We start from the raw sequence: 22,640 nt of genomic DNA, 5'->3' as shown, positions 1-22,640 counted from the left end.
TAATTATTTGACCTGAGAGGAATTAGTAAAATACTGTATAAACCTTTCCGCCATCATATCAATAGCTTTGTTTATTTCATTATCTGCTTACCATTCTGCTATGATTCGTAGACGATTCTTTGAGATTCAATATAATTTTATAATGTTGATTTCTTTAAGAACTTGTACTTCATGTACATTGTATATGAACACAAGATTTAAATTCCAAGTTATACAATAAACCTAACTATTAGAATCTCCTCGTGAATACCGTAAGTTTGTAATGGAGTCATGCATTTTGATATCTATAATATAATAAAGGAAATAACTGGCTTATACACGAACGGGATTGAAAAATTCTGTTTGACGCATAATCACGTCTGAACTACTGGACTGATTACCTTGAAATTGCATATAGATTCTTAATTAACCGAGGATGGTTATAGGCCTTTTTTCAATTCTTCATTACGTCAAGTTTTCAGTTTGTCAAGTTTTAAAATAGACCCTTACGGAGCACGGGTTACCCGCTAGAAAACTAATTAAGTATTCCATACTCCTTCATCTGCAACTATATAGTAGCCTTATTCCATAATATTCTCATTAAAATGTATTCGTAAATGGAAAACGATTTTTTCAAAATCATGTAATACGGAATGATTTAGTGCCTTTATATTTTTCAGATGAGCTTGTCGGATATTAGTAAACAATTGAGGACCTCGCTCAAGGATAGATTACAAAGGCGTGCGTTCAAAAACAGTATGAGAGAACGTGAAAAACTGCCAATTTACAAGCATGAAAGGAAAATTCTTAAATGCATCAAAGACAATGCAGTTACCATACTAAAAGGAAGTACAGGCAGTGGAAAGTCTACACAAGTGAGTAAAATATTTTTATTCCAATCCCATTCTAATTAATTCATAAATAAGAAACAAGAATTATTCACAAATCATACTTAGCATTCATGTTTTCTAGCAATATAATTCTGGAGCTCAAGGCGAGTTCAGGTGAGATCTAGTAGTATCTAGAATCAACACTATAGTACTAGCAAAGAAAGCTATTTGTGAAAGGTGTTTGCTTTTATGTGAAAGTACAAATTTTCAGATTTAATTGAATATCATTCAAGAACCGACTACTCACATTGGAAATATATTTTCATTGAAAAATATTTTATTTTCTGATATTGGAAAATTCTATGGTAAAACTTCTCTGAAGAAACAAACCCGCTTTTGTTGATTATCTTTGAAGTCCATATTCACGATTGGATTTAACAGATTCAATATACTTAATACTGTGAGCTACATTAACTCAATTATGCACGATTAAACTGTTCGGGGCTACTATGGATTTCGTCTATTAAATGAACTATGTTAGTCAAGTCAAGTAAGACGTTCAACAATTCAAATTAAGATTGTTCTGTATCTTTAGTAGAACGTTTCTATTTCAAAAAGTACAATACCTTTTTTCCAATAGCTTTTTCCACTGAAACCTTAAGGTCAACATTTAAAGTCCAAAAATTGAAAACCAGAAGATTCATATGAAATTTATGTTACTATATGAAATTCTAAATAATAATATATTCATGCCAGATTTCATCAATTTGTTAAATTTTCATGTTCCATGCAATAGACCAAGACTTAATATGCTATTTCAAATACCGTTTGTCAGAACCGCTCACCATTTCAATTCCTACCTAAATAGAACAATGAGATTGTACAATAGACTAAACCCATTCCTTGACCCCTTCTATGACCGCTACAATACATTCAAAAATCTTGTGAAAAATTATGCTCCTCAATTGATGAATAAAATATTATTTTTGAGCTCTACTAACTCTCTTTTTTCAAATCTTTCTTCTTTCTATAGGCTATGTATCTTTCATCCTAAACCCCTTTACTAACTTTCCGGAATCTAACCCAAATATCGTTCTCTTCTGATCTTATTATTTATAATGAATCGTGAATATTTTATGAAGTGCGATATTATTTTCTTTTGTTTTCTCTTTTGTATGTTAATTGTAATGTTATACTATCATATATGTCATTAAGGCTCGTACTGGAGTTTGTCTGTGAGCCTTTCTATGTTTTCTTGGAATGAATAAATAAAACGTTATTGATAGCCTAACTTGTTCTTGATTTTGTATGATTTTGTTTGATCAACTTTCACTCGTTTTCATTTTTCTCTTCTCCCATTGATGGGTATTGCCTGTCATTTTTCATAACTTTGATTAGTTTTCTCTAGAAAGTGATAGAGTTCGTAAAATCTCTTTTTAACTTGATGGATTTATGTGGAATCCAACAGAGTAGTTGGATAACACGCCTACGAACCTTTTATAAACAGAGTTTATAAACTGAATCCCAGCCAGTTCATGATTGTTCATAATATCACTTCATTTCATATAAATAAAAATATAAATCCAAGTACCCTTTTTAAAATTGTTTATTCACAACATGTTTCGGCTATAATTATGATGCCATTATCAAGCATTATGTCATTATTATTGACTTGATAATGGCATCATAATTATAGCCGAAACATGTTGTTAGTAAACAATATTTTGAAAAGGGTACTTAGATCTATATTTTCATTTATATTCAAGAGTAGCCCTAACTGAAAAAACATTTCACCTCATACTTACGCATAAGTGAAAATCTTATGAAGGCATCAGTCAGGAAACAAAGATTCCTTTCCCCCTCTGTTCATCACTATTTATTTAGGTCATGTCAGAGGCCCTGAAATTGATCAGTTGCGACCTGAAAACTCTAACACCAGACCTGAGCCAGCCAGGTCACACGATATTATTATTATTACTATTATTATTTAGGCTACTGCAAGAAAATAATTTATGAATGTTATTAAAAAATAAAAAACAAGACCTCGTATTGTGAGGCTTACTTAGTGAAATAGTTTATTTCTGATGAATGTCATGATCTACCAATAATTATTTATCGATTTAACACTTGAAGAAGGAATATTGTAGAACTTCTACATATGAAGGTGAATGAGGGTGGTTACAAGGGGTGGTTTCTCATTAAATCTAATAGACCAGTAACTCTTCATAATATTTTTCATGTGTTTTATCGTTATGTAACCTCTATATATAACATTTGAAGTAGAAAGAAAAAATAAATATCTAAGTAGGTCCACCCTATCATGTAGTAAATGAACAATTTAAGAATAGGGTACTTAGGTTTTTATTTTTTCTTTCTATTCAACAGAAAGAAAGATAACGAAAAAAGATAATTTTTGTAGTGTATGTGTTTTGTTATTTTTTAGCTTTGAAATTTTAAAAATATTTTTGAATTTTTTGATGGATTTTGAAGTGTAATACTTGAGTTTTCAACATTTATAACAAACCAAGATTCAAAATTTTTTTGTGTTTATATTATTGTAAATAATACGACTGTGAATGTTTGTAAAATTTTAACAATTGATATCCTAACTCATCTGAACTTTTTAATCCAAATGTTGTTCATCCCTCAACCATTCAAATTCAAATTCATTTTATTTTCAGAAAGTGTACATTCTACAATATATTCCCCTCAAAATTACTTCTCTAATATGGAACAAGTCCGTGTTTAGAGGAGGAGTCAATACAACAATAGGCACAATACAAGAAAGAATAAGTTGACTTTCTACTGCTGTAGTTTACAAGCATAAGCTATTAAAACATATTTACATACAATAATATTAACAAATAAAACAATTGAAAAAATGTAATCACTTAGCCAAATAACAATAGAAATAGATTCAATAAACAAAAACTGATTGATTCCCTTTTTTATCATAGATCTGGAAACATTACTGTACCGATGTACTCAATGCACTCATTTACACATTTGAAAACAATCATTTCTACAATACCATTACTAAACAATCATTTTGATTTTTGCTTGTGTCAATAGTATAATGGAATAAATAAATATTAAATACATAGGTTCAATGGTCCATCAGATTTAATGAAATCTAGAAAACAGGCCTGAATAAAATAGATATTGTTTGTATCATGAATAAATCACAATAATGAAAACATCATCTTCAGACAATGAAGATCACACCATACATGTTGAAATATGTAGCCTATGTAATTTTTCAATAAATAGTGATATTATTAGACATTATTCTAGTGTTTTTATCATGGATGATTGCGTCAATATCTCACCAAAAACAGTATAAGAAATTAATTACATTTCGAATATGCTACATCCTCCGTTCTATCCATTCACCTTACTTCTTTATCGCTCCACTCAATATACTAACCTCTGAGGCGATGTTTTTAGGTTTGCCAGTACATTTTGGACTATGCAATCGAGAGTGACAAGGGAGCTTATTGCAATATCATTGTGATCGAACCGAAGCGTATCTGCGCTTCGACGCTGGCCGAAAGAGTGGCATCCGAACGCTACGAGTTTCTGGGACAGAGTGTTGGCTACGCTGTGCGCTTCGACTCCATTCTTCCTCGTCCGTACGGCTCCATTCTGTTCTGCACTCCAGGTTTGCCAACCCACCTTCTCCTTCTCATTCAATTTGCACTTCATTTTGTATTTAGAGTGGCTTCTACCATAGGGAAAAGATAGCATAAGAAGATATCCCATGGTATAGGTCGTTTTTGTTCCAGATTTCTAGCCGTTTTTTCTTGTCTTAAGCCGACTAATGTCTATTATTACTGACTTGGCCGGATAGAGTGTAAAAACTGCACAGTATGAGACACTAACAGCATCACATAGCTTCACAAAAAAAACTACTATGAGTATCGGCTTGTGTTAAGATTGAAAATTGAAACATAAACTATGGGATATCTTCTTGTGCTATATTTTCGCTATGCTACTAAGCTTCTAGGTTGCAACACATTCAACTGATTCAAAACTAATTAAAACCGTTTTAAAAGGGTACTAGCTATTTCTATAATGATTGAACAATTCAAGTAACTCTATTGAAATACTTTATCATGTATTCCCTAACACACAGGCTTTGCCAATGTGAGGAACCTTCTTCAAGTTTTGTACTTGTATATTGTATATTGTTTGTATTTTCTAAGAAGAAGAAGAATAAAGATAATTCCAATTTCAATTTGTAGGTTACTTCTTGAGAAGAGTAGAAAATGGACTGGTCGGCGTGTCGCACATCATAGTGGATGAAATCCATGAGAGAGGTTTGGAAACTGATTACATTTTGATGATGTTGCGGATGATGCTGAAGAGTTGCAGCTCACTGAAAGTGATTTTGATGTCTGCTGACGTCAATATTGACTTATTTTCAAGTTATTTCGATGGATGTGCTCATATTACTGTGCATGGAAACTGTTATCCAGTGAAAGGTAAGCCATGGAGTTTTGCCTCTGATGTGATGTCATCATTATCTTTGTGAAGATATGGTTATAGATAAGAAAATATTATAAGAATTTGCTTGGTCGATGTATTGCTTATCAATAGGCTATTCCATCCTACATGTTTCTATATTAAAAAAACTAGCTGCAAAACTTAGGCTTAGAATCGAATATTTGCTTAAAATTCGCAATATGTTGGAAATAATCAAATTTAGATGCAATTTACTTCAAAACAAAAATGTTTTCGTTCTGGTCGTTCATATGTTTCCAGTTGTTGAACAAAGCATTAATTGGGCCAAAAATTACGAATTGAGTAAAAACACACGTGGCGATATTCAATTATTAGTTTGAGCCTAATGTCTAAACAAAGAAAATCACCACAAACAAGCCTGTTGGACGATTTCACCCTGTTTTTATTTAATAACTTTTAGATTGAATGACGCTCTCTTCGTTTGAAACAGAAAAATCATGAGATTTAAAAGTTGTACAAGTAAATTTACAAAGGAAGCGGCGTTTTGGCTTCATAGAGTTAGTCAAGTACGAATAATTATTTATAATATGTGTCATCATGTAATTAGTTGATTATTGCAATCAAGCAAGTATAATCAAAATAATCTGAATGAAAGAAGCTACATTATTTGGAAAATAGTGGCTCACAAAATCAGTTATTTATTCTAAGAAAAATGAAGGAGGATACAAAAATTATTCTAATAAAAATTATTTTAGATATATTTAATTTATTCAAAAAGAGATTAATATCATAATTGAGTTATGGGCCCAAAAGCTTTTAGTTTAGCTTATCTTTTTATAAAATGTTGTAATAGCATAAAGAATTTTGATTTCTTAGGTATTAGTTCATTCTAATTTTTATAAAATTAAGAAGAGTAAATCTTTTTAATTACTTTATATACCCTATCAAGGTATTCCTTTATTCAGGCATCTTCCTATAGTGCACTAATTTACACTATTTTGATCATTATTGTGAAGCTATTAAGAATTGCAAATTATTTACAAGATTTCAATCTGAAAGATACAGAATTTAGAGGAATTATATATAATATTTCAAGAGTGCTACCTCTTTCATGTATGTGAAGATTAATCGCCGTTTCTCATCTGTCATTTCCAGTCCAGATTATTGTTTGTCTTCTTTAGCTTCAATCATTCGATTGGTAGGCAGCTTACTATCGTTAGTATGTTTGTATTTTTCAGAATACTTCCTGGAAGATTGCATTGAACTGATCAAATTCAAATTCAATGATCCCTATGGCGAAATCTATGCAGAAGAGGATAGCGATGCATGCTCGTCATTCGGACAGAGCCATGAAGATGTGAGCGAATGCGGAGTGCTGGACAGCTCAGCCTACTCTACACAAACATTGCAAACGTTGGCCTGCTATGACGAGCAAGCCATCAGTAGTGAGCTGATTGAGGTATGGCATAACAATAGAATATTAAATGTAATATTACAGAATTACCATTTTGGATAAAATAGAATAATAAGTAAGGAATAGAGTGTGGAATAACGGTTTCAACTGTTAACGGATTAACAAATGGGTATGAAGAAAGTATGGTGGACAGATTATTGAGTAAAATTAATAGACAAATTTCAATCAATTCTAGCTTTGTAGGCTCAAACTGTGAGGAGAAGACTTGGATAACAATCCCATATTTAGGCCTTGTATCTGATAAGATAATTGAATTGAATTGAATCGCTGCCTTTATTAAAAACCTAGGAGGGCGAAGTTAGGGCGCAGCCGGCCCTCTCTTACACTTAACCCTCCATACAATACTAAGTTACAACTAAAACAACATCATAAACAATGAACTAAAGTAAAAGAAAACAATAACTTAGAAAATTTACAAGAAAAAATATATATAAATATAATAACTATATTTAATTTTTTATTATATTATAATTATTTATAATTATATATAAATATAATAAAAATAAAAAAAAGAGAAAACTCGAACTCCTTTCGAATTTGAGTACGTAAAGGTGGTTATGCAGAAAGGAAGAAGAGAAAAGTGAATACAGTTGAGAATTTTCAGTCCAAATCCATAGATTATTCCGGTAGAAGAAAGGGAAGAAGGGAGAAGAAAGAAAAGAAAAGGAAGAGAGAAAGAAGGAAGAAAGAGAGGAACCACACATACACACACACATATATACACTATATAGACTTGAATTACGGGTTAGGGAGCATTCCAGCCGAGTCCACCACCTCTGATCCACCGCAAGACAGCCGCGCCGAACCGGCGACGTCCCTCAACTAGCTTCAGCTCAGCAGGCAAAGAATTCCATAACTACAGGCTGTCACAAGGAACGACTTATTGAACATAACAGTCCTATGTGTTGGGACAGCCAGCAGATGGGATCCATGCCGCGTTCCTCCACGGCCAAAATCACCCAAGTAACGGTACTTCACTGCCAGATACTTAGGCGTTTTGGTTTTCAATATCTTATGCAGGAAACACAAAGCATGATGTGATCTACTCTCACGCAGCTTCATGAGTTCAAGTCTGTTAAAGTATTCGGTCACATGGTCGTCACGTCTCAGGTTGAAGATAAAGCGAACACAATAATTATGTGCACGCTGCATCCTCTGCAAAAGTTGAACTGTCATGTCAAGAGTCACAATGTCACAGTAGTTGAAGATTGGGAAAATCAGAGTCTTGACCAGCATAACCTTTGTAGGAAAGGGAATGAAGTCAGAGATCCTCTTCAATGTCATGATCCCCCCAATGACCCTGTTACAAGTCCGAGTCACGTGGCTGGTCCAGTCAAGAGTCCTTGTCATTGTCAGTCCCAAATTTTTCACGTCAGAACTGTATTCCAATTGTATGTTATTCAATGTTATGTATGGTCCGTTAGATATGTCAATTGTGTTTAAAAGTCTTGAGTAACCTATCACTATAGATTTCGATTTTGTCTCGTTAATTTTTAGTCCATTATTATCAGTCCACTGTACCAAACGAGTCAAGTCAGCATTGACCTCATCAACTGTGACACCAAAGTCATTTTTCTTGCAGTGTCGGTATATTTGTAAATCGTCTGCATACAGGTGATGTCTGGTCGTAAGTAGAGTGCTTGTCACGTCATTTATGTAAATGCTGAACAATAGAGGACCCAATACCGAACCCTGAGGAACTCCTCTGTTCACTTCACGCCACCGTGAAGAGGCATCCCCAACTCTCACACACTGACACCGACCCCGAAGATAGGACCTCACCCATGCCACAGTGGAGTTGGAAAAACCTAATTTTCTGAGTTTGTAGAGTAGAGTAGGATGGAAAATACTGTCGAATGCCTTGCTAAAATCTATTAGGACTAGAACTGTTAGCTCTCTATTATCCATGGCCCTACGGATGTCGTCAGTTACTCTCAGGAGTGCAGAGGTGGTGCTATGACCACTACGGAACCCCGATTGAAAGTCACCAATCAATCCAGAGCCATGAACGAATGTGCTCAATTGAGAGTGAACAATGATTTCCAGAACCTTTGACAAGACGGACAATAAGCTAATAGGCCTGTAATCAGATGGAGAGAGAGGGTTAGGGATCTTGTTCAAGGGGATTACAATAGATGACTTCCAGCCATCAGGAAAGATAGGTAAGGAATTGAAGAGGAATGGATTTCATGTTGCTTTCAAGACAAAACCGATTTTAAATAGTCTATTTAGCTGGAGTAAAGACAAAATTGATATTTGGGATAAAAGCGGGGTGTACAAACTTAAATGTGATGATTGTAATGCTTGTTATGTGGGTCAGACTGGTAGAAGTTTCAAAAGTAGAATTAAAGAACACATCAGAGATTGGAATAAACAAAATGGGGAATCTAACTTTGCAGAACATTTGATAACAAATAATCACAAGTTCACAGTTAAGGAGAATGTTGAGTTTCTGCGTGTTAATAACAAAGGCAGATCTTTGAATATTCTAGAGGCTTTAGAAATAACAAGAGTAATTAAGGAAAATTCCCAGTATAGTTTAAATGACCAGATTCATTTCAACCAATACAACACTACAAATTTAGTTTTATCATAAAATTGTAAGCATTCATTAGTCAATAGTTTTTCCATTTACATATTTGTTTTATTATCTTTCACACTTGTTTTCTTGGTTCTTATTTTGTACTAAAAGTAAATTTTATTATCATGGCGATTCTGTTGCTTAAGCCGCCATTTTGTCACACCGTTGAGGAGGAGGAGACTGTCTAGCTAGGCCAATGGCAGGCGTTCATGCCCTCGACCAATAGCAGTACTCGCCTACTAGTATAAATTCTGCTGCTCTTGTATTTAGTTTTAGTTTATCAGAGATTGACAATGGTGTAATAACCGAAACCGGTCTTTCTAATTATCAATAAATCAGTGGTTTTTTGACAATTTCTTAGTCTTTTTCATTCAATATGAATAATTACCACAATATCAACTTTTCAACTACACAAAAAGTGAAACGTTTCCAATTATAGAAATGAGAAAATAAAGTTTTATTTTGCTGCAACTATTCACTGCGACTAAGCCCCGTTTTGGAAAGCCAATTTTCTGATTCCAGCTGTTTAAAGTCTAGAACTTTCCTAAATCCCGAGCTCGGAAACTGGCCCATAGAGTTTAGATTTAGACTCAACGTTCTTCAGCCAAAGATAGGGAGAGGAAAAATAAGGTAACCATGTGCTATTCCTCTCCCAAATTTAGAAAATGTTACACTAATAGTACGAAATAGGTTAAGTCTGATGAATAACTGATTGTACATTTTATTACAGGCTATCATTGTGTGGACCAGAGAGCAAAACATCAACGGTTCAATACTGGTTTTCTTACCAGGATGGGGTGACATAAGCAAAGCTTCAGGACATCTGAGTAGATCGATCAATAGTGAGTATATAAATTGTCAATGTCAATAAAATTATAAATTCAGTTTTAGAATCATTCTGATTCCAAATAATTTATATTGCATATTATTTGAATATTGCTGTATTCAGTTTATTTGTTTTGTATTGTACTGTTGTTTAGTGAAATGGGTCTATCGAGACCTAGCACGTCATAATAAAAATCAATCAATCTGAATAACGAACTTTTTTAGCTGTTGAAAAAGTATTATAAAAGTGTTTAGCTGAGTTTTTATCATTGTTCTGATTGAAATATAATTAGTATTGCTCCTACACACAGACCAGTAGTCTTGTAGGGGGTTTCCTTTATATCGTATTGTACTGTAACTCTCATTTTTGTATCTAACATTCTGGGAAATACATTTATTTGATTTGATTGAAATGTTTGTAAAAATATTTCAGGTGCCAATTATTGTGTTCTGCCTCTACACTCTAAAATCAAGGGTCCTGAGCAAAAGCAAGTTTTCCTGCCAGCTCCTCCTGGAAAGACAAAAGTAAGAACTTCTTGTGGTAGTATATATGTTAATTTTTCAGTTTCTCAAAACAGCTCAATATTTTTCATATTTCATATTTGCAGTAGCAGAAGTCTTCGGGGTGAATTACAGTATTTAATTTGGATTTTCGTTTAGTAATAATAATATTAATTCATCAGCATTTGAATAATTGCAATATGTCAGTAATTTCCATCTGTAGACTGGATATTCATTCCATTCTATTTTCTATTTATCTCATCAAAAGTTTGGTAGAGAGTTACTGGGAAGGATATTCTGAGTATTCTTACCAAAGAATGGACTTTGATATGTTCAAAGCTTCGCCAATATTCATGTAGATGCAAAACAATATTATCTTATAGTAATTCTGAATTGTTTTCTTCCATATCATGCACAGTTCAATATTATATTCGTTTATATTTTGTAAATTCATCTGAAACTTATTGTAAGTAAGCTATTGCTGTATTGTAAGCTAATATATAGCAGTGTATAAGCCAGTATGTATGTAATCTGCATGAATGAAGCAATCAATCAAAATCTAAATTTTTAGTATAACTATTTTTGAATTGGGATTTTGCTGAATTGTGTGGAAGTAAATATCTAGAATGTAGAATAGTAAACTACCTTACTTTATGTTAGACTTTGTTATGTTATATATACTCGGCAGGGATAGAGATTGGTTTTCCAGTTTATTTCTTGATCTATGATCCACTGCTCATTGACAAAGATTTTGTTAAATTCCACTTTTTTCTGTATTTTGTGTTTAGGTTATTCTTTCGACAAGCCTTGCTGAATCGTCTGTAACAATTGATGATGTGATTTGCGTGATTGATAGCTGTAAATCGCGCATTTCAATTTCGCAGGACAATTTGTCCTTCAAATTTGTGTCTGAGTGGGCATCGAAAGTGAATCTCAACCAGCGATCAGGCAGAGCTGGGCGATTGAGGCCTGGATTTTGCTTCAGACTTTGCACTAAGGTACATAAATCATCATGCCGTATATGCAGGTCTACAGTACTCTTTCTTCCAAACTGTTATGCATCAATAATGAAGCATATTTATTTGCTCCGAAAATGAACTTGTTTTAACTTTGCAATGCATCAATTCCGTAGATATAATGTTTACATCATGTAGACTTCAAAGTATGCATTAAAAAAGTTGAATTTTCACCCAAGAAATTTTCAGTATCCCATTCAGCAATTATCTTATGAATAATATTGATATGATTGAAAATTAACTGCACTTAGGTTATTATAATTTGAATTTGAATACAGCTCTTACAATCAACTTTAAAATGCATTAATTTACTAGATATAATGTATACATTATGTAGACTTGAAAGTATGCATTAAAAACTTTAATATTGACCCAAGAAATTATCAGTACTTTTATTCAGCAAATATCTTATGAATAATATTGATATGATTGAAAAGTAACTGCACTTAGGTAATTACAATCAATTACTGATTGAGAGGATTTTGATATTGCCTTTTTAGAATTATAATTCTTAATCAGAATTCCCATTCGATTGCTATCAGCTATCCTGAAGAAGACTTGTACTAGTGCAATTATTGGCAACAGAGGAAACAGCTAGAAGAAAATTCTATGAGAGCTACTATCCAAAAATTATTTGCCTGTGCGGTAATCGAACTCAGCACCTCCCCATTACCGAACAGATATGTTACCCATACTCCAACACAACCTCTGGATAGAATTCTCACTTGGAGAATTTTGAAGTGACACATAACCTCTAGCTACATTATTGGACTTTTGTATAAATTAGAATTGGAATCGTATTGGGTGTAAGTTAGCCTGCGGTGCTTTTCTGTAAGTTGTATAATTCTGAATGATTGAATAAATAAATAAATCAGCATTTGAATAAATGCATTATCATATTCCGCTTGATCTATATACGTTACTGACTGGCCGCTTTGGCTTTTCATAAAACTAAATAATTAATTAAATGTATCGATGATTTATTGTTTATTCTATGAAATTGAATTTTTTTCTTAATTCAGGCAAGATATGAAGAGCTGCCATTGGATATTGAGCCTCAAATGTCTCGTGCGCCTTTGTACAGCCTTGTACTGTCTCTTAAACTTATGAAGATGGGAAACATCAGAGATGTCTTGAATAGCACCTTAGAACCCCCACCTCTCCGTTCCATTGAAGAAGCGGAACGCTTGTTGAGTGGTGAGTTGTTTGACATATTGAATGTTTTTTTTTGTTTTGCTTTTTTGTATTATAGGTGCTCCCTATCATTTTATATATCTTATCATTGTATATTCTTATCATTTTATATTCCTATCATGAACATTTGTTGTTCAAGAGACTGGCTTCTTCTCCAATTTTTCCCCCCAACATTTATAAAACTAGTCTAAATCTGGAATTTACCGAACATAAAAAAAAATAAAAGGATATTTCTGTTCATCGATAGTTGGGATTAATACATTAATATAACATTAAAAATTAATAAAAAAAAAAATAAAAGGATATTTTATATTCATCGATCTCTTTTGTCAATAATTTTATGCCATTTCTATCGTTAGTCTGTTTCTATTTGAATATTTTGTTGAGAATTCACGTGTGAAATTTGAACTTGCTTTGGATTTAATCGAACAAAATAAAATAATTTTCTTTTGTATCACATGCCCATTGAAAATTTTACTGCTGGAGATAAATCACACGTTTATTGATTGATCATGTTCAAAATCAGTAATGTCCTGCTTTAGAATAGAATAGCATAGAATATATTTATTAGCCTCAATAGAATATCACAATTTGACATATAGGCCAGTCAACACAATAAAACAGGGTTTATACAACACAACAATAAATTTGAGGTCGTACACCCTTGAAAGCTATCTTACAGTTGAGTAAAGTTGATAATTTTCCAATTGTTGATATTCAACTGAATGCACAGTTCAACTGCTCCAGCTAAAAGATCCTCTACTTGTTGTCTCTGAATCTTGCATATTCTTCTAGTACGATTTCTTAATAATAATGATATTATACTCTTTATTTCTATTTTTTTAAATTGATTTTATTTGCAGAACTCCAGTGTTTGGATAGCCGGATGGAATTAACTCCATTGGGTGAAATGTTGGGCCGACTACCTCTTGATCCTAGAGTCGGTAGAATGCTGTTGATGAGCACCCTGTTCGAATGCCCGTCTCAAATATTGAAGATTGCTGCATATGCTTCAGTTCAGGAGGAATTATTCGGTAATCTTATCTACTTTATATTACTCAGTGTAGCAAATTCTTGTTCATGTTTTTGCTCAAATCCATTTTGCTTTAAATATTCAGTGTTGAAGCAAAACACAATTTTTTCAACAGTTTCTACCCAAAGTACCTCTTCATTATATTCTAACTTCTAAGTAGCCTAACATTAGAAGTCGTGTATATTCATGTATATTGATAAAAGCTCCTCTTCTTTTTTTATTGTGGACGATGACCGTATAAGCTTTTTGCTTTTGCGTGGGTAATTAAAAGTGCGTTGGTGAATTGATGAGATGATGAAACGTCCATATCGTCGGCGGGATTCGAACCCACTAACCAGGCGGTGCCAGCAGACCGAAGTTTGTATCGCTCCTTACTACTAGATCAACCCTAAAGCCAACCCTCCATAGGACAACCTGTTATAATTTTCCAATTGAGTATTTTTATAGGGCTACTTGAATGTTAATTACAGAAATGCATTTTATAATAAACAAGACTAGTTTCGCCGATCATGCAGTTTTCTAGTGTCCTTTCAAAATAAGGTTACTATAGTGAGGTCTACGTTATAATGACTGTAGAGAAAGATAAAAGAACAGCATTGTATATTCTCTTCCTTGCCACTGCCTTCTATAGATGATAGCTGATACTGGTATATCTGATGTAAAATTAAATAACACTATCCTTGCTTAGAATTATTGTAAATTATATTTTATTCGTCAGGAAAATATATTTTTCAATGATTAAATATTAAATTTCCATGATTGAGATCAAATATTCTGTTACTTGATTCTAATTACATAATTCTAAATTTTTAGAAAACGATCTGGTAACGTTGCGGAGAAAGAAAAGGATAACGCTATCTGCTTTGTTGAATGATAGACAAAGAGAGCAACACGAATTTGAATCAAATACTCCCATTAGAACGTGGACCTCACTATAGTGATTTTCTGTAATTGAACCATTTGTAATATAATTATCATTATTTTGTAGATAAACCTAGTGAAGATATGAAAATGATTGGAAAGCAGCGATACAGCGACCATATTGCAGTGCTGCAAGTCTTATCGTCTAGAGAGAATTTGAGTAACATTCAGGAGTATTACCAAACCAACTCTCTCAACTTGCTTGATGATATTTTAAGGATTGAGGTAAGATACTTCATTTACTTGCAAATGGTACCGTACTGTACATTATCAAATTATCGAATAAAATTATTGTTCTCTCTATTTTAATTATATCACGTAGTATAAAGCAATGAAGAAAACTAGAATGTTGGAAGAGCTTCAAATGTATCAATAGGCTATACATTCGCTCCAATCCTATACTATTGAACGAGCAATTTCTATTTATATGTTTTTATGTTTGTATTTCACTGGATCTCGAAAACGGTTCCTACGATTCTCACGAAATTCTGAACATAGTAGGTTTATAATATAAAAATTCTATTGCACGAGGTCTCATCCCAGGGAAAACTCGCTGAAGGACATTAAAAGGATGATAATTATTATTCATCCTTGGAAAAACAGCTGATAATAATTATTTCGTCGTCTGTTGATGATGGAAGTGAGTGAGCGAGTTCATGTGTGTGGGACTGTGTCAAAATTATCACTCAGCTGTTGAACTTTTGTAATCATTCAATCAGGTACTTAGTGCCGGTTGCAAAAAAGGCGGGTTATTTTTAATCCTGATTAACTCCAGTACAACCGTCTTTTTGAAATGGTCTACTCTGATTTGGTTCACGTGAAATTAATCAGGATTAAAATTTAACTGGCTTTTGTGAGGAAAATTTTTGCATTCCTCTGGGAATTGATTAATTATCAATTCACTGTGATTAGATAAAACATTCCTGTACGAACTATGAATATTATTATAATTTCTTCTTTTTCATGCTTTTGTACTCCAGAGCGAAGCTTGGTCCCCGATATTAAACGTAATTTCGTGATTGATTTGTAAAATATTAGTCATATTCGATGGGCTAAGCAGTACAGTACGCAGTACGCAGTACAACTTTTGTACTGGACACATTTAATTTGGAAAACCGCGCTCAAAGGGATTACAATTCTGAATTAATTTTGGACCAATGCGGCCTTATGCATTTATAAAATAAAATGTTCAAAGTGAAGTATTGCTTTGTTGCTGCTGTTGGTATACTTAATAAGTAATAATATTGTTTTTTATTCTCCTGTTCGATAATTCTGACTTAACCAACTATCATCAGTCAAATACAGAATTTTGATTTTTGACTCACTCAAATTTTTATTCAACAAATATTTATGGCTCCATTGAGTTTGTGAATCCGTAATATTTATTCATTTATTTCATTATTTTTTGGACTGTTGTATAAATTAGAATTGGAACCGTTTTGGGTTTATATGTGGTACTTTTCTGTAAGTTGTGTAATTCTGAATGATTAAATAAATAAATTAATTAATTAATGTAATTATCTGGAAATGTTGAGAAGTGTTGAAAAGAAATTAGAATAGTAATGCTCTAAGAGTATTTTCTCATATTCATTTTGATTATACTGTAGAACGCCCTAGTAGGTAATAGCAGAGACAAAAATAATATAGTTATTATCCTTCATCTTACTTATCCTTCATCTATGGTAATAGTGTATATTACTTTACTTTAGAGCTTACACACGCAATTTTTCATTATTTTATCTATCTCCCACTCTGTCAACGTTATGTGTACAGAGTTAGATTGAATCTGTTAGATTCGGATTGAGAATTAAGTGATGAATAAACTGTGTTTGATAAATGGTCTTTATTGTTTCAGGATCAACTCTTCACAAGGATGTGCGGGTTTGGCTTTGATGTACCATCGATTCATGACTCCATGGATGATAAACTTGACATTGTAACTGGTCTTTTGTGCCAAGCATTTTATCCGAATGTTTGTGCAGTTAAACCAAAGCTTAAAAAACGAGTAAGTACCAGTCATCTCTAGTTGACTAATGATATATGTCATCCAACACCTCAGAAATATTGAGCTAAAACTCACTCGGTTGGGAATCATTTAAATCGTTGTTGTATTATTCAATGTTGTAGTGGATTTTCCATGGCTTGGAGCTATGGCAACGAAACTTCCCTTTATAAAACTGATGAAGCTTGGAAGGCATATTTAGATATTAGAAGATCATATAAGCAGTTGATTAATAAAGCTAAGAAAACATATAACATTTCTAAAATTGAGTCTACTAGTAATAAGTGCAAAGCCGCATGGAAAATAATAAAATATGTTCAGGAAGAGGCTCGAAAAGATCCAATTCCATTCACATCCAATGAAATTAATAACTTTTTCTTGGACGCAGTGATGGATGTTCATGATAAAGATTAATCGGCCCAATTTAACGGCACAGAATTTATTGGAACAAACCTTCAATTTCCCTCTTAACCAGGATAAGCCAAAATTCTCATTCCACAAAGTCTCCACACGTGAAGTGCTTGATATAGTGCTTAGTTTTAAAGCTTCATCCAGTGTTGATATTTACGGCTTTTCAAGTAATCTATTAAAGAAAATTATTCAAAATATTTTAAATCCATTTACATATTGTATAAATAGATGCCTGAGAGATGGAGTTTTTCCTGAAGTGCTAAGTTTCCAGAATTGTACCTGTTTATAAGAAGGGGCCTAAAGATATTCCAGGTAGCTATCGTCCCATCTCATTGGTTCCATGTGAAGTGAAAAGTGTAAATTTAAAGTATTGTGCTCACTATAACCTTAGTGTCCGGTTTCCCATTAGGGAACTTTGGTCTATATACGGCGAGTTGGAACTACCCTTGGGTCTCCCCACCATTCAAAGCCATACGCTAATAATAATAATAATTGGTTCCATGTTTTTCAAAAGTCAGTCCTCGAGACCATAATGCATAGGCAGTTATATAGGCAGTTAAGGGTAGGTCAACTACCGGAGCCATGGATGCTCTTGTCAAGAATATTTTGAGCGCTTTTGAAAATAAAGAGTATGCTCAGGTGACCTTTTGTGACCTGAGCAAAGCTTTTGATTGTGTTGTGCACTCTCTCTCTCTCTCACTGGATAAATTCAAATTTTATGGCGTGTGTGGAGCAGATCTTAGCTTATTTAAAACTTATATTGTGGGACGTAAACAAGTGGTGTGTATTGAAGATAAGAAATCAGATGTAGCATGTGTAAAATTCGGTGTCACACAGGGATCAGTTCTCGGACCTGATTCTCTGATCAGACAACTGAAAAATCATGTTCCAGATAATTATTTGAGATCAACATATTTTGCCTTTTTTCAGAGTATTGCAACATATGGCATACTACTGTGGGGAAATAGTAGTGATGCAGAAAATATTTTATTATTGCAAAAGAAGGTGGTCAGGGTTTTAAATTATTCTCATAGACTAGCACATTGTAAGCTCTTTTTGTCCAGCTTAGAATAATGAAAATAGTGAATTTTACATATAGACAGTATTATTGCATGTTAAAAAACTCATCTAATTCAAAATTAAGACATAAAACTCATAGCCATAACACAATAAATTACCATAGGATTGATATCCCCTATCAGAGGTTATCCAAAACAGTCAAAAGTTATGATACATTTGGTATAAAAATTTTCAATAAATCACCTACAGATTCAAAATTAGAGACAGAAAAGAAATTCATGACAAGGTTATTTAATTGGCTTGTGATAAATCCTTTTTATAGTGTTGAAGAGTTCTTTGAGAATGGAGTAATTGTTACTTAGAGTTAAGAGGTTTCTATTTGTATTCATGTATTGTTCAAAAGGCTCAAGTTGTGCTGTAAGGAATATGTTTAGTGCATTCAAATGAATTCTATTACTTTATTTGAAAAATCTAATTGACTTACAGTTTACTTACTGTATTATTTTTAAAACTCTAATTAAAGTAATGTAATTTTGTGTGTACAGTTGCTGTAAAACTTGATTTTATCTTTTGTCGTACTGCATTCAATATTTGACTTTGCCTATTGTTCTAAGATTTTAAAGGCAATAGAATCATATTTATTTCATTCATTTATAGGCTGCATCATATTTGAACGGTTTTCTATTCAACTTGGCAAATATTCACAAGCCAGTCATCATTTAATATATCCAGTAAAATTCTGCTAACAAGATAGATACTCCTTGTCAATAATTGAATTGGTTCTCTTTAATCTCATCGATTAATTTCTATTGTATTGTATTCATGGCTATTTGTAGAATACTGAATCGTTTTATTACCATTTCTATTCATATTTTTTCATTGTAGGTTTTCCAGCCAAATGGCAAGTTTGGACTGATCTCCGGCCGGTCCTTGATTGGCTACTCTGATATTGATTTCAATCCTCCGTTCCCGATTTTCATTTTTGGGGAGCAGGTCAGTTTACATTGTGAATCTCTTCCACAATCAAATGAATTGTGTTTATGGGGACAATAAACCAATAAATTGTGTTTATGTTTCAGGTATAAGGACAGCAATAATTCGTCACAAATTTATATCCCTTGAACACATTCTATATAGAATTCTATATAGAGAACTTCGGTTTCTCAGGCTTATGCCTTTGAATGTTAATTCGATTTTATTCTATTTTATTCTGTATTATAGCAGAAAGGACATAAATGCGATGTTGATTTTTTTTAAACTGTGATGCCAACTATCGATCTAGTCGATCATTCTCCGATTATTAATATGTGAACTTGTGAATTAACTGCTACAGAATGAATTACTGCTAATGAATATCTTAGGCCTACTCGCAGATTTACGTGGATAAAAATTTCAGTTATTGAAAATTATGATACGAAAAAATTCGATGATACCTGTGAAGAGCTTTGCATAATATCATATATTTCTTGTCAATAATTGCATTGATCCTCTGGAGTATTGAAATTTCAATGTTATCGATCCCACGTGTAATTTAATGCATTACGATTTCTAATGTCATGAAGATTCATACTGTAATTCCAGGTATATATTTTGTGTTTGTATTCTGTATTGAAGAATATTTCCATAGTTTTCTCATTCTATCGTAGATAAATGTGTCGTATTATCAAAATTGACTATGTTGCTCAAATGAAGATGTTTCTATTTAGTTCAGATCTAGTTATAATAAAGGTTTGTTATGAATTGATAATATAATTTTGGACTGGATTCATCAATCACTGGACAAGCAATTAATTCTGTTATAATGAGTGATAAAACTTTGTTCAGTCTTAAGGTCTCAGATACAAGCAGATACTAACGTAATCCTTTATTCTCATTATTGCTCTATCTATTTTCAATACATATTCCAATAATATATGTGTGAATTTTTATTGTTACAATTTTTATTCTCGTACCAAATTGCTATCTGCTATTTTATCATTTTATAACTTGATATTGTCTTCTTATTTTTCAGACTGAAACTTCGATAAATGTGTGCAAAAACTTGACAATGGTCAGTCCGATTCATCTATTGTGCTTCACAAACTGCAAAGTTGTTTATGAGAACGGAGTGGTGAAGATTGATGACTGGTAAGTAGGCCTACGCATTCTCCAAACATTATTAGACAGTGGTAGGGAATAGAAGGTACAGCAATTTGGTAAGTTTTTATGGATTTCAAAGCCATCTTACTGTGATGAGTAGTGAGGTATCATCAAAGTGCACCCACTCAATCAACTGTTCAAGTGGCTTAAAATTCAAGAAAGTCAATCTCTATCATGTCTACAGAAATATTGTTGGAAGCAAACAGCCTATCTTTTGATGTAGCATGGTGTTCACATTAAATAACCTATTGTTGCATTTGTGAACTTAGTGAACTTAATGTATTTGAAAGCTTAGAGATTTCTAGTTTCGAAATTATTTGCTCAATGTTAGAAACAGATTATTAACGTCAATTCCTTCAAAACCACTCTATTTCGAAATGTTGAAAAATCATTTTCTCTACCTTAGGTTGATGTTGAAATGATGTTTACCACTTAATAACATAGAGTGCACAATACATAGAAATCGTAAGCATATGGATTTTGAGTTTATACATAAGCAACAGAACAGAATAGAAGCAACTCATTCAAAACAACTCTAATTTAAAATGTACAAAAATCCGTTTTAACCATGCAAAGTGAGGTATATGATTCAAGTCGACGGTTCTGCATCTCTCTTTATGTTTGTATGTTCATAAATGTCCCACATTTATGGCCAAACGCGGCATCACATTCTCATGAAATTTGACAGATTGTTCCTTTTCAAATAGTGCAAGATACAGAGTTCTGAAATACTGTACGGTATGTATTATATTCTATAATCTGTTGTATTATGCTATGGAAATGAATAAATTGAATTCAATTCACTATTGTAATGGTTGTTTAATGAACCGTAACATGCTATTCAAGATTCTGGTAAGTTTGTTGTGATAAATCATTATCGTGGATAGTTTTCAAAGTTGTTTACTGGTTTAATTCACGTCTACACCAAAGTTGTCAATGATTATGTTTTCCTGTCCTTATAAATTATATTAGACTAAGCATCATGTGTTTGCCAAGTTCTGTTTAATCTGGTAGAATTTATCAAGTCGGGAAAAACGATTTTTGTTGCCAACTTTAGTATTAACGCAGCTTTAGGGTTTGTTGAATAACTGAATTTATCAACCTGTTACTTTGTTCCCGATGCACAGGTTACCGTTGAAGATGGACCGTGATGCGGCCGCTGCCCTCATGTGCGTGAGGCAGATGATCGAGAAGGCGCTGCATGATGTCGTCTCCCATCCGTCCGCTGCCCGCAAAGCTGCCCACCAAAGGTTAGCAACTGTTGTCAAACAACTTTGCGAAACCGATTTCGATTTGTGAAGAATTTGAAAAAACAACCAAAACCAGCCAAATCAACTGGTTTCAGGCTCGAAAAGTCGCCAAACAATATTGTTCAATCTGAGTATTATTATTAATCTGTTTGAATATTTGTTCGATTAATGCAGAAGAGTCTATTAGAAGTATCTAATAATTACTAACTAATTTTCTCTCCATTCAGGAGAACACTCCAATCATTAAAACACTCAAGTGCGCCTTTAAATGAAGTCAGTACCTTTTTAATTGTTACGGGAACTTACCAAAAAATATAACTTTCTCATAATGTGTTCATCATGATAGATTAGTTTTTGAATATGATAATTTTTAGGCTCAGAGTACAATTATAGTGAAAAATAGGAACTTACACTTATTTTAGAAGACTGTTTTTCAAGTTCAGATAGGATTTATTTTTACATGTCTTTTGTTTTTCGAGTATTAATCGCTTATCAATCTAATCTTAATCAATCAGTCCCAGTTAGATCATTTATTCAATTAATGCATCTGTTGATAAGGTCATTCTGTATCTGTTAATAAAGTCTGTCTATCCTTTACTGCCAGTTGTAAAGGAAAATATATGATTTATTTTTACCTGTCTATTGGTTTTCGAGCATTAATAGCTTATGAATCTAATCTTAATAAATCAATCAATGAATCTCATTTAGATCATTCATTCGATTAATGCATCTGTTAATAATGTTATTCTCTATCTGTTAATGAAGTCTTTCTATCCTTTACTGCCAGTTGTAAAGGAAAATTGTTGTCTTTTTATAATATTTTTCTACTTTTCCATTGAGAAATAAAATTGTTCAAATATACTGAAACGCTTATCTTTTTCATGATCGGCCTTTTCCCAATTCACCTAATGAAAAAGCATACGGTGTTGTGTGATTGTTGGTAGCCATCTTGTTATTGGTTCCAAATTTGAATGATGAATAATAACCTCACAAAATTACA

The 22,640-nt window shown here is 32.8% G+C and overlaps 1 protein-coding gene across 1 annotated transcript; it reads left to right on the top strand.

Annotated features, from left to right (window-relative positions):
• The first annotated feature begins 665 nt into the window (after positions 1–665).
• On the top strand, positions 666–22,507 carry LOC111063275 (ATP-dependent RNA helicase A-like). Its single transcript, XM_039428901.1, has 14 exons — positions 666–854; positions 4,257–4,470; positions 5,054–5,293; positions 6,512–6,732; positions 10,059–10,170; positions 10,587–10,678; positions 11,443–11,652; positions 12,693–12,867; positions 13,728–13,898; positions 14,886–15,043; positions 16,674–16,823; positions 19,137–19,244; positions 20,263–20,378; positions 21,518–22,507. The coding sequence occupies exons 1-14, from the start codon at positions 738–740 to the stop codon at positions 21,687–21,689; spliced, it is 2,256 nt and encodes a 751-aa protein (XP_039284835.1). The 5' UTR covers positions 666–737; the 3' UTR covers positions 21,690–22,507.
• Positions 22,508–22,640: the final 133 nt, after the last annotated feature.

Source organism: Nilaparvata lugens, chromosome 5 (assembly GCF_014356525.2).
Source record: "Nilaparvata lugens isolate BPH chromosome 5, ASM1435652v1, whole genome shotgun sequence".
Classification (NCBI taxonomy): domain Eukaryota; kingdom Metazoa; phylum Arthropoda; class Insecta; order Hemiptera; family Delphacidae; genus Nilaparvata; species Nilaparvata lugens.
Note: the sequence above shows the minus strand (reverse complement) of the source record. Positions and strands in the feature narration are given on the sequence as shown.